This window comes from Coregonus clupeaformis, chromosome 9 (assembly GCF_020615455.1).
Source record: "Coregonus clupeaformis isolate EN_2021a chromosome 9, ASM2061545v1, whole genome shotgun sequence".
Classification (NCBI taxonomy): Eukaryota; Metazoa; Chordata; class Actinopteri; order Salmoniformes; family Salmonidae; genus Coregonus; species Coregonus clupeaformis.
Window position 1 is genome coordinate 26110150 of NC_059200.1, and position 12630 is coordinate 26122779.

Below are 12630 nucleotides of genomic sequence, written 5' to 3' on the forward strand. Positions count from 1 at the left end.
GAAGAACTTGACTGGCCTGCACAGAGCCTTGACCTCAACCCCATCGAACACCTTTGGGATGAATTGGACCGCCGATTGCGAGCCAGGCCTAATCCCTGCAGCAATGTTCCAACATCTAGTGGAAAGCCTTCCCAGAAGAGTGGAGGCTATTATAGCAGCTAAGGGGGGACCAACTCCATATGAATGCCCATGATTTTGGAATGAGATGTTCGATTATTATTATTTCACTTATAATTCACTGTATCACAATTCCAGTGGGTCAGAAGTTTACATACACTAAGTTGACTGTGCCTTTAAACAGCTTAGAAAATTCCAGAAAATGATGTCATGGCTTTAGAAGCTTCTGATAGGCTAATTGACATCATTTGAGTCAATTGGAGGTGTACCTGTGGATGTATTTCAAGGCCTACCTTCAAACTCAGTGCCTCTTTGCTTGACATCATGGGAAAATCAAAAGAAATCAGCCAAGACCTCAGAAAAAAATGTGTAGACCTCCACAAGTCTGGTTCATCCTTGGGAGCAATTTCCAAACACCTGAAGGTACCTTGTTCATCTGTACAAACAATAGTACGCAAGTATAAACACCATGGGACCACGCAGCCGTCATACCGCTCAGGAAGGAGACGCGTTCTGTCTCCTAGAGATGAACGTACTTTGATGCAAAAAGTGCAAATCAATCACAGTACAACAGCAAAGGACCTTGTGAAGATGCTGGAGGAGAGGTACAAAAGTATCTATATCCACAGTAAAACGAGTCCTATGTCGACATAACCTGAAAGGCCGCTCAGCAAGGAAGAAGCCACTGCTCCAAAACTGCCATAAAAAAACCAGACTACGGTTTGCAACTGCACATGGGGACAAAGATCGTACTTTTTGGACCCTTAGTTCCAGTGAAGGGAAATCTTAATGCTACAGCATACAATTACATTCTTGACGATTCTGTGCTTCGAACTTTGTGGCCCAACTTTGGGGAAGGCCCTTTCCTGTTTCAGCATGACAATACCCCCGTGCACAAAGCGAGGTCCATACAGAAATGGTTTATCGAGGTCGGTGTGGAAGAACTTGACTGGCCTGCACAGAGCCTTGACCTCAACCCCATCGAACACCTTTGGGATGAATTGGACCGCCGATTGCGAGCCAGGCCTAATCCCTGCAGCAATGTTCCAACATCTAGTGGAAAGCCTTCCCAGAGAGTGGAGGCTGTTATAGCAGCTAAGGGGGGACCAACTCCATATGAATGCCCATGATTTTGGAATGAGATGTTCGACGAGCAGGTGTCCACATACTTTTGGTAATGTAGTGTAGATACATCATTTCACCCCAGCAATATCAGGCTCACCGAGGATTCTCAGTAGACAGTCAGGAAAAGTAGCAATGTGATATATTAGCATTTCATAGCGGGGAGAACATGATCCGGACCCTCTAGTACTGGGTAGCAGACCCTCTCCTCCTGGTGTGTATGTGTGTGTGTGTGTGTGTGTGTGTGTGTGTACACTTTGAGAAAGCCCAAAATAAAATGGATGACTTCCCCTTTCTCCTGTTCACCTCAAGTGAAAAGACTGTTAAATAGTTAGTCGGGTAGCTATTTGGGGGACCGAGTGGCGCAGCAGTCTAACGCACTGCATTGCAGTGCTAGAGGCATCACTACAGACCCAGGTTCGATCCCGGGCTGTATCACAGAGTCCCATAGGGCGGCGCACAATTGGTCCAGCGTCGTCCGGGTTAGGGGAGGGTTTGGCCGGGCTAGGCCGTCATTGTAAATAAGAATTTGTTCTTAACTGACTTGCCTACTTAATTTTAAGGTAGTTAAATATTTATAATTTTTTATTATCTGCATTGACCCCCCTTTGCACAAACTCTTTGGACTCACCACATACGCTGCTACTACTGTTTTATTATCTATCCTGTTGCCTAGTCACTTTACCCCTACCTATATGTACTGTGGCAGATCAGGGTGTTGGGTCAAGACGTTTACACAGATCAGACACGGACAGAGTATGATTAGCTCGGTTTCAAGGGTGTTTATTAACAAAATAATCAAAAGAAAAGGATATGTCTCCCCCATGAGACCCTCTCCAGGATACTGTCTCCAACTACACAGAAGTTACCTTACTTCCCACAGTCCTCTCCCATGTGCTGCCCTTCTGGCAACTTTATGGGCCTTGCACAGCTGGTGAGCAATCTGCCCTTAATTACTCACCAGCTCCCAATCAGCCCCAATTAGTCCTGTCTGGAGAGACCCCCTTCCTTCAGATGGCTGAATGCTGCTTCTGTCTCGTCCGTCCATTTCACTGTTTTCGGGAGGCGGGCCCTGGTTAGATCGGTGAGGGGGAAGCTATAGCCGCAAAGTTGGGGATAAACCGGCTATAGTATCCTGCCAGTCCCAGGAAGGACTTGACCTGTGTCTTGGTGCGTGGAACGGGCCAGTCACGTACCGCGTGAACCTTCCTCTCCTGGGGCTTGACGTTCCCCCGTCCGATCAAATACCCCAGGTACTCCACCTCCTCGAACCCTAGCTTGCATTTCTTGGGGTTTGCGGTCAACCCTGCTTGTCTGAGCGCGTCCAGCAAGCCCCGGAAATCATTACAGAAGCGGAGGCTACCGTCCGGTTTGGGCACCAACACGATGGGGCTGCACCATGCACTGTGGGACTCTTCAATGACCTCCATCCTCGGCATAGCCTCCACTTCTTGTTTCACGTCCTTCCGTCGGGCCTCCAGAATACGATACGGCCTCTTTCTTACCGTTTCCCCAGGCCGGGTACGGATGTGGTGTTCAATGAGAGTTGTGCGGCCCAGCTTCTTGGAGAACACTGCCGTGTTCCGATTGACAAGTTTCCAGAGCTCTTGCTTCTGGGCCGGGTCGAGGACCTCACTGCTCGGTACCACCATTGGTACCATAACACGGCCAAGGCTGTCCTCTCGTGCCACTTCTTCAACAGGTTCACGTGGTAAATCTGTTGAGGTTTCCGTCTCCCTGGTTGCCATAGGCGGTAGTTAACAGGTCCCAGTTTCTCGACCACCTCATATGGTCCGTGCCATGTGGCCAGGAACTTACTTTCAGCCGTGGGGATCATCACCAACACCCTGTCTCCCACCTGGAACTCTCGGAGCTGGGCTCCCCGATTGTAGAGCTGGGCTTGGGCGCGTTGGGCCTTCTCCATATGTTTCCTCACGACTGGCCATATGGTTGTCATTCAGTCCCGCATCGTCTCCACATGCTCTACCACACTGCGTAAGGGGGTCGGTTGGGCTTCCCACACCTCCTCGGCGAGGTCCAGTAGGCCACGTGGCCTCCTCCCGAAGAGGAGTTCAAACGGGGAAAACCCAGTGGAGGATTGGGGTACTTCTCGGATTGAGAACATTAGGTGGGGTAGCAGCTGGTCCCAGTTCTTCCCGTCCTGCTCGATGACCTTCGGCAGCATCTGTTTGAGCGTTTTGTTAAAGCGCTCGACGAGCTCATCTGTCTGCGGGTGAAAAACTGAGGTCCGGATCTGCATGATCAGGTGCGCCCCCAACAGGTGTGTGTGGGCCAGCTGAAGAATGGTTCCTACGTACCGTCGGGGCAGCAACAATACCTCTCGAAGTTCCCCCTGTTGGCGCGACACCTGATACAAAAGGTTATTCTTAATTTGGAAATGGGGGTATCGCCAGTCACTCACCCCCGGAAGTAGCTGTCCATCCACCGCTATCACTTGGGCTGCGGCAGCTTTCAAAGTTGGATCCTCCCACTGGGCTGTCCCAAATTGTCCCCTCAGTTGGCCCCCAATGGGGTCTCGACTGGCCCCTCGAAATCAAGAAGGGGGAGGCTGGGCTCCTACTCCAGTGGTTCCCCAGGGGGTTCGGGTTCCGGCTCTCTTCTTTGGCCGGTTCGTATCTTTTTTTTCCACTCGTGCCCCCATAGGGCCGCGAACAGCGGACAATCCCGTCCCACTAGGATGGGTACCGGCAGCTCTGGTACTGCACCCACCATCATCTGGCTGCTCCCTTGTGGTGTCACGATGTTGGTCCATGCGGCGGGATACCGCTTTGTGTCACCGTGAACACAGGAAATGGACATCTCCCTACCCTGTTCGGTCTCCTGGTTCAGCAGGCTCGTGGTTACGAGAGTAACCATGCTTCCGGAGTCTAATAGGGCTTCCGTGTCGTGTCCGTCAACCTTCACCGGGACCATGGGTGCCGTTGATTCACGGTGCGCCCAACAGGAGGTGACATAGTTCACGGCGTGACCCACCTGGCCTCCGGTGCTAGCTGATGGCATCGACTCCTCTCGAGCAGGGCACTTCCAGGCAATGTGCCCCCGGGCGCCACACTAAAAACACCTCTGTTGGTCTCCATCTACCTGGGGTCGTCGGTGGCGGTTCGGCCCTTCCCCAGCCGTCTCTCCACGGGTTTGCGGTCCCTTGGCCCTGCCGACTGTTGGTTCGGGGTACACCGCGTGGGGTTGTCCTTCCGTCCCCTCGCACAGGTCGCCGACTCATCCCGGCTCCCCCTCAGTAGGGCCTGAGTGTTCTGATGCATCTCCACTGCTTCCAGGAGGCCCTCCAAGGTCTGGGGCGCACATAGACTCACTGCCCTCTTCATGTCGTGGGGTAGCGCCCGTACGAAGCGATCCAAGACCACTTTGTTGAGGAGGGAGAGGGTGGATACGTCGGTTAGGCGCCATGCCCTGGTGACGCGCAGAAGGTTGCTCATCTGGGCTCGGGGGGATGTGTCGGGCATGAACCTCCAGTCGTGGAACCGTTGAGCCTGATGGGCCAGGCTGTACCCGTAGCGGCTGAGTATCTCCCGTTTGAGTCCGTCATAGTTAGCCGCCTGTTCGTTGTTCAGGTCCCAATATGCCTTTTGGGCATTCCCAGAGAGGAACGGGGCCAGCAGACTTGCCCACTTCGGCCTTGGCCATCCTTCCCGTAGCACTGTCCGTTCAAAGGTATGTTTCAATGTCATCGTCTTCCGTTAGCTTGATTAAAAACTGGTTGGGATGGGATTTAGGAGACGCTCCTCCTTGCGGCTTCCTGACTTCCTCCACGAGGCGGACATTTTGTAGTCGCTGTTCCTCCAGCGTTCGTTCCTGAACCGCCTGTTGTGCTTGTTGGGCCCGGACGAACTGAGCTATCAACTCGTCCATGCTGATGCTGTGTAAACGTCAACCCTGATCTGACCACGTTATCAAGATGCCCGTATTCTCCATCACTTGTGGCAGATCAGGGTGTTGGGTCAAGACGTTTACACAGATCAGACATGGACAGAGTATGATTAGCTCGGTTTCAAGGGTGTTTATTAAGGGTGTTTATTAACAAAATAATCAAAAGAAAAGGATGGGTCTCCCCCATGAGACCCTCTCCAGGATACCGTCTCCAACTACACAGAAGTTACCTTACTTCCCCCAGTCCTCTCCCATGTGCTGCCCTTCTGGCAGCTTTATGGGCCTTGCACAGCTGGTGAGCAATCCGCCCTTAATTACTCACCAGCTCCCAATCAGCCCCAATTAGTCCTGTCTGGAGAGCCCGTTGAGACCTGGCACGTCCAGCAGATGGAGCCACAGCCTCGTGATGTATACTCCATCTGTTACCAGGCCTCGACAAGTCTCCCCCTGGTGGCTGACCTGCTGTACGCCACATAGAGTATCTACCTCAGTAACCTCGTACCCCTACACATCGACTCGGCACTGGTACCCCGTGTATATAGCCAAGTTATCGTTATTCATTGTGTATTCATTCCTCGTGTTATTATCTTTCTATTATTTTTCTTTTTTTTCTCTGTTGGTTACGAAGCATATGACAAATATAATGAGATTTGAATACAGTGGAGGGAACACCGCTGTAGTAGTAACGAGCCTGTACACTATGTGAATTGGTTATTTTACTGTTTTCTTATGTTGGGGCTATGATTTTCTTCTCTTGTGCAGAGCTGTGATGTCAACAGAAGGAAACCTGAATTGAGACTTTGAGCAGGATGTTTTTGAGATAAGATGTATTCAGTAAATGTAGCCTACTTATCAGTTTGCACAATATCGTCCCTTTTAAATCCTCTCTAGCATGGCCATTTGGAGCTAACTGGTCTGATCCCAGGCCCAACCAGACAGGATTTATGGTGGTCATTTTGAGGGCCTCAGTGATGTCCGTATCCCATAAGTCCTGGCTGTCGGTGTGGTTTTCAGAGGCCTGCTACGTTATCGGCAGGAAAGGGCTTCCTCCCAGATATTTTCCAAATGTTGTGGAAAGGAAATTAAAATGAAATGAGCATGTTTCAGTCTTTCGTCTCTCTGGCTCTCTCCTCCCTGACTGGAAGTGCATGTGTGTGTGTGTGTGTGTGTGCAGGGCTGTGTGGGGGCTGAGGGTTGTGTGTGTGCAGGGCTGTGTGGGGGCCGTGCGTGCGTGACGGCTGAGCTCTATTGCATTAGGAGGTCATCACTCGTGACACTGCGGGACTCTAGAGATCAGCTGTTTGATCTTTTCCCCAGAGAGAGAGAGAAAGAAGAGAGAGATCTTCCCCTCTCATCGCTTCAGGGACTCCTCTTCCTCCCCCTCTTAACATTACAGTCTGACTCGTAGCTAGGTGGTACTATGGGTCTTCTGCACGTATAGGCTGCTGAGCCACACACTCACAGGTTAATGACAACAACATGAATGCCATTGTAGTGTTCAAACATTCCGAACACAACTTTCTGTTAAGCACTTCTGTGTAAAACTATTAGGCTACATGAATACAATTTGATTGATTACTTGATTGATTGATCGTCTAATGGTTCTCCTCTTTTCTTTTGCAGGATTCCACCTCAGCGGAACGGTAACAGAACCGGCCACGCCGTCGGAACCCGAGCTCGTCTGCAGCGTGAGTGTCAGCTTCGACCGCTGCAAGATCACAGCGGTCACGTGCGGCTGTGGTAACAAGGACATCTTCTACTGCGCCCACGTGGTAGCGCTGGCCCTGTACCGCGTACGGAAGCCCGACCAGGTCAAACTGCACCTGCCCATCTCAGAGACACTGTTCCAGATGAATAGAGACCAGTTGCAGAAGTTTGTCCAGTACCTGATAACAGTACACCACACGGAGGTGCTGCCCACTGCTCAGAAACTAGCTGACGAGATTCTGTCTACAAACTCTGAGATCAACCAGGTCCATGGTGAGTGGGGGTGTGTAAAAGAGAGTAAGAAATGGAGAGATGAAGAAAAAGTATGTGTGTGTTTGTGAGTTTGTGTGTGTGCCTGGAATAGATTTATTTCTGGCTGGCTCCAGTGAAGCCCTACCGGATATGATTGCAAACGTGACTTTCATTGAAATTTAGCTGCAGCAATGTGGCGCTTTCAGAGCAGGGCAGAGAAGAGAAAAAGAAAGATGTAATTGGAACAGAAAAATCACCCACATTAACGCATTTCTTTAGTAAAAAGACAGGTGCTGCTGATAACACTGCAATCGTCGTCGAGGCCATGTACACTATGTGGACACCTGCTCGTCGAACATCTCATTCCAAGATCATGGGCATTAATATGGAGTTGGTCCCCCCTTTTTGCTGCTATAACAGCCTCCACTCTTCTGGGAAGGCTTTCCACTTGATGTTGGAACATTGCTGCAGGGACTTGCTTCCGTTCAGCCACGAGCATTAGTGAGGTCGGGCACTGATGTTGGGTGATTAGGCCTGGCTCGCAGTCGGCGTTCCAATTCATCCCAAAGGTGTTCGATGAGGTTGAGGTCAGGGCTCTGTGCAGGCCAGTCAAGTTCTTCCACACCGATCTCGACAAACCATTTCTGTATGGACCTCGCTTTGTGCACGGGGGCATTGTCATGCTGAAACAGGAAAGGGCCTTCCCCAAACTGTTGCCACAAAGTTGGAAGCACAGAATCATCTAGAATGTCATTGTATGCTGTAGCGTTAAGATTTCCCTTCACTGGAACTAAGGGGCCTAGCCCGAACCATGAAAAACAGCCCCAGACCATTAATCCTCCTCCACCAAATTTTACAGTTGGCACTATGCATTGGGGCAGGTAGCGTTCTCCTGGCATCCGCCAAACCCAGATTCGTCCATCGGACTGCCAGACGGTGAAGCGTGATTCATCACTCCAGAGAACGCATTTCCACTGCTCCAGAGTCCAATGGCGGCGAGCTTTATACCACTCCAGCCTATGCTTGCCATTGCGCATGGTGATCGTAGGCTTGTGTGCGGCTGCTCAGCCATGTAAACCCATTTCATGAAGCTCCCGACTAACAGTTCTTGTGCTGACGTTGCTTCCAAAAGCAGTTTGGAATTTGGTAGTGAGTGTTGCCACCAAGGACAGACGATTTTTACACGCTCCGCGATTCAGCACTCGGTGCTCCCGTTCTGTGAGCTTGTGTGGCCTACCACTTCGCAGCTGAGCCCATGATGCTTCTAGACCACTAATTTGAAGGGGTCCACATACTTTTGTATATATAGTCCCATGTAGCTCAGTTGGTAGAGCATGGCGCTTGCAACGGCAGGGTTGTGGGTTTGATTTCCACTGGGGACCAGTATGAAAAAAGTAGAAAATGTATGCACTCACTACTGTAAGTCGCTCTGGATAAGAGCGTATGCTAAATGACTAAAATTTAAAAAATTTAAATATATAGTGTATGTTTAGGCCATGTATCTAACGCTGTCTGGCCAAAAAGAGTATGGCATGTCATACCCTTTTTGGCCAGACAGCATCAGATACATGGCCTACATATAGTAAGACACGGCCGCTGTTTCGTTAGCTCGGATGCTTTCTCTGGTGAGATGGTGTCAGCCACTTGCAAATTTATGGAAAGTTGGCGGCTGCACAGTGCACTGTTCAGATGCTGGAATTAATTTGGATGCACGTGCGAAGGTAACCTACTTTTTGAAGTGAATTGTTTGACACATTAAAAGAGGAGGGGTGGGGGTGGGGGGCTCAGACTGGCCTCTGCCAGGGGCCTCCAAATCACCACCCTGTCCGTATGAGCAACAGTGATGTGGGGAAGTGTGTGTGTGATGATATTTTACTTAAGCTGGTGACAAATGAGGGCTATTTTCATCTTGTTTGGTTTTTGTTTGTGTCTGAGAGAGCCCAATGCTTTCGCTGAAAGATTTTCCATTTCTCAACCTAAATAATGAGCTGTGTGTGTGTGTGTAACTAACCTCTCTCTGTCTCTGTGTGTGTAGGAGCCCCGGACCCCACGGCAGGGGCCAGTGTAGATGATGAGAACTGCTGGCACCTGGATGAGGAGCAGGTCCAGGAGCAGGTGAAACTCTTCCTCTCACAGGGAGGATACCACGGCTCTGGGAAACAACTCAACCTGCTGTTGAGCAAGGTAACACACACAAAAACCTAAACACACACACGCATACGCACAGCCCTTGTCTCTTTGCTGAACCCTCTCTCTCCCCCTCTCCCCCTCTCCCTCCTGCTCTCTCCCCCTCTCCCTCCTGCTCTCTCCCCCTCTCCTTCCCTCTCTCCTCTAGGTGAGAGAGATGTTGAAGATGCGTGACACCAACGGTGCCAGGATGTTAACGCTGATCACAGAACAGTTTATGGGCGACCCTCGCCTGGCACTGTGGAGACAACAGGGAACAACCATGACCGACAAATACAGACAGCTGTGGGATGAGCTAGGTAAGAGGCAACAGAATACACACACAAGGACAGACATCACTTGGACGAACTAGGCGTTAAAGAGAGAATACACATGACCACATATGAGTGTTGTTGTGAACCTGGTACTGTTTGATTTTGTGTGTTAGTCAGCGGTGTTAGACCTATAGTGCCTTCAGAAAGTATTCATACTGTACACCTTGACTTACTCCACATTTTGTTGTGTTACAGCCTGAATTCAATATGGATTAAATACAAAACATGCTCACCCATCTACACACAATACCCCATAGTGACAAAGTGAAAACATGGTTTTAGAAATGTGTGCAAATTTATTGAAAATGAAATGCAGAAATATCTCATTTACGTAAGTATTCACACCCGAGTCAATACTTTGTAGAAGCAGCTTTGGCGGCGATTACAGCTTTGAGTCGTCTTGGTTATGTCTGTATCAGCTTTGCTGGGTTCTACTAAGTTAATATCACGATCGTTCATGAACGGGACGGACCAAGGCGCAGCGTGATATGCATACATGTTTATTTATACTGAATAAACACCACGACAAAACAACAAATGAAACGAAACGTGAAGTCCAAGGTAGACAAACAACATACCTCACACGGAACAAGATCCCACAACCCACTAGTGCCAATAGGCTGCCTAAGTATGGTCCCCAATCAGAGACAACGAGCGACAGCTGCCTCTGATTGGGAACCACACCGGCCAACATAGAAATACACATACTAGAATATCAACATAGATATACACCAACATAGAACATACACACCCTGACTCAACATATACGAGTCCCCTGAGTCAGGGCGTGACAGTACCCCCCCCCCCCAAAGGTGCGGACTCCGACCGCGCAACATAAACATAACAGGGTAGGGACGGGTGGGCATTCCGCCTCGGAGGCGGATCCGGCTCAGTGCGTGACGACCACTTACTCTCCGCCTCCCTGTTGCGCCCCTGGTCTGGTCTGGACCTCGGCGCACTGCTTCCCCTCTCCTTCCTCCCACAAAGTACCAAGCCCTGTCTGGACCCTGGTGTGGGAGACCCCGAACCTGGAGAGGGGTTGACGTCTGGGTCTGGACTTGGAACCGCTGACTGGAGCTGGACCCGACGACGGTGGATCGAACTGCTCTGGCTCCGGAGTGGAGCCGCTGACCGGAGCTGGATCAGGCACCGGTGGAGCGGACTGCTCTGGCTCCGGATTGGAGCCGCTGACCGGAGCCGGAGCTGGACTGGACCCCGGTGGAGCGGATTGCTCTGGCTCCGGAGTGGAGCAGCTGACCGGAGCTGAACTGGGCACCGGTGGAGCGGACTGCTCTGGCTCCAGAGTGGATCCGCTGACCGGAGCTGGACTGGACCCCGGTGGAGCGGATTGCTCTGGCTCCGGGGTGGAGCAGCTGGAACAGGCACGGGCCGTGCCGGACTGGACACACGCACCGGTGGAGAGGTGCGAGGAGCAGGAACATGCCGGGCCGGGCTGGCGACGCGCACCACTGGCTTGGTGCGAGGGGCAGGAACGGGCCGGGCCGGACTGGCGACGCGCACCACTGGCTTGGTGCGAGGGGCAGGAACGGGCCGGGCCGGACTGGCGACGCGCACCACTGGCTTGGTGCGAGGGGCAGGAACGGGCCGGGCCGGACTGAGCGGCGCGCACCACTGGCTTGGTGCGAGGGGCAGGAACGGGCCGGGCAGGACTGGCGACGCGCACCACTGGCTTGGTGCAAGGGGCAGGAACGGGCCGGGCCGGACTGGCGACGCGCACCACTGGCTTGGTGCGAGGGGCAGGAACGGGCCGAGCCGGACTGGCGACGCGCACCACTGGCTTGGTACGAGGGGCAGGAACGGGCCGGGCCGGACTGGCGACGCGCACCACTGGCTTGGTGCGAGGGGCAGGAACAGGCCAGGCCGGGCCGGACTGGCGACGCGCACCACTGGTTTGGACCGGACTGCGAAGGCGGACTGGAGGTCTGGAGCGGAGAGCTGGCACAACCCGTCCTGGCTGGCTGCCCACTTTCGCACTACACGTGCGGGGCGCTGGCACAGGACGCACTGGGCTGTGCACGCGTACTGGCGATACAGCTCGTAGAACTGGCGCAGGATATGCGGGACCGAGGAGGCGTACTGGAGACCAGGAGCGTTGAGCCGGCACACCCCGTCCTGGCTGGATGCCCATCTTCGCACGGCACGTGCGTGGTGCAAGCACAGGACGTACAGGACTGTGCCGGCGCACTGGCGACACAGTACGTAGCTCCGCATAACATGGAGCTTGCCCAGTCATACGCCTTCTCGCGTGAGTACGGGGAGTTGGCTCTGCTCTAACCCTAGGCTGCGCCAACCACCCTCTTAGCCCCCCAAAAAAAAATTATTGGGGCTGTCTCTCGGGCTTCTTCCTCGACCGGCTTCCTCTGTGCTGCCGTTGCTCCTCTCCTGCCTGGGCATCTACCTTTGCCCATGGCCCTTTCCCCGCAAATATCTCCTCCCATGACCACCATTTGCCCACCTGTGACATGGCAATTCGCTCTTCCTGGGCACGCTGCTTGGTCCTCGTTTGGTGGGATCTTCTGTCACGATCGTTCATGAACGGGACGGACCAAGGCGCAGCGTAATATGCATACATGTTTATTTATACTGAATAAACACCACGACAAAACAACAAATGAAACGAAACGTGAAGTCCAAGGTAGACAAACAACATACCTCACACGGAACAAGATCCCACAACCCACTAGTGCCAATAGGCTGCCAAAGTATGGTCCCCAATCAGAGACAACGAGCGACAGCTGCCTCTGATTGGGAACCACACCGGCCAACATAGAAATACACATACTAGAATATCAACATAGATATACATCAACATAGAACATACACACCCTGACTCAACATATACGAGTCCCCTGAGTCAGGGCGTGACAGTTAACATATGGAATTGTTTTAAGATGGTCATACCAAGGATCATTTAGCTATTTGATTTTGAATTTTAGGACCCATTTAGGTATACAAATATATATTATATTTTAGTCATTTAATAATAATAATAATAATAATAGTA

The 12630-nt window shown here is 51.9% G+C and overlaps 1 protein-coding gene across 1 annotated transcript in view; it reads left to right on the plus strand.

The window, feature by feature from the left end:
- Nucleotides 1–12630, plus strand: part of LOC121574143 (zinc finger SWIM domain-containing protein 6-like) — a 64226-nt gene that overhangs the window by 26020 nt on the left and 25576 nt on the right. The window contains exons 2-4 of the mRNA XM_041886767.2: nucleotides 6769–7125; nucleotides 9140–9288; nucleotides 9440–9590. Coding sequence (XP_041742701.1) covers nucleotides 6769–7125; nucleotides 9140–9288; nucleotides 9440–9590 — 657 coding nt within the window. The remainder of the gene's footprint in view (nucleotides 1–6768; nucleotides 7126–9139; nucleotides 9289–9439; nucleotides 9591–12630) is intronic.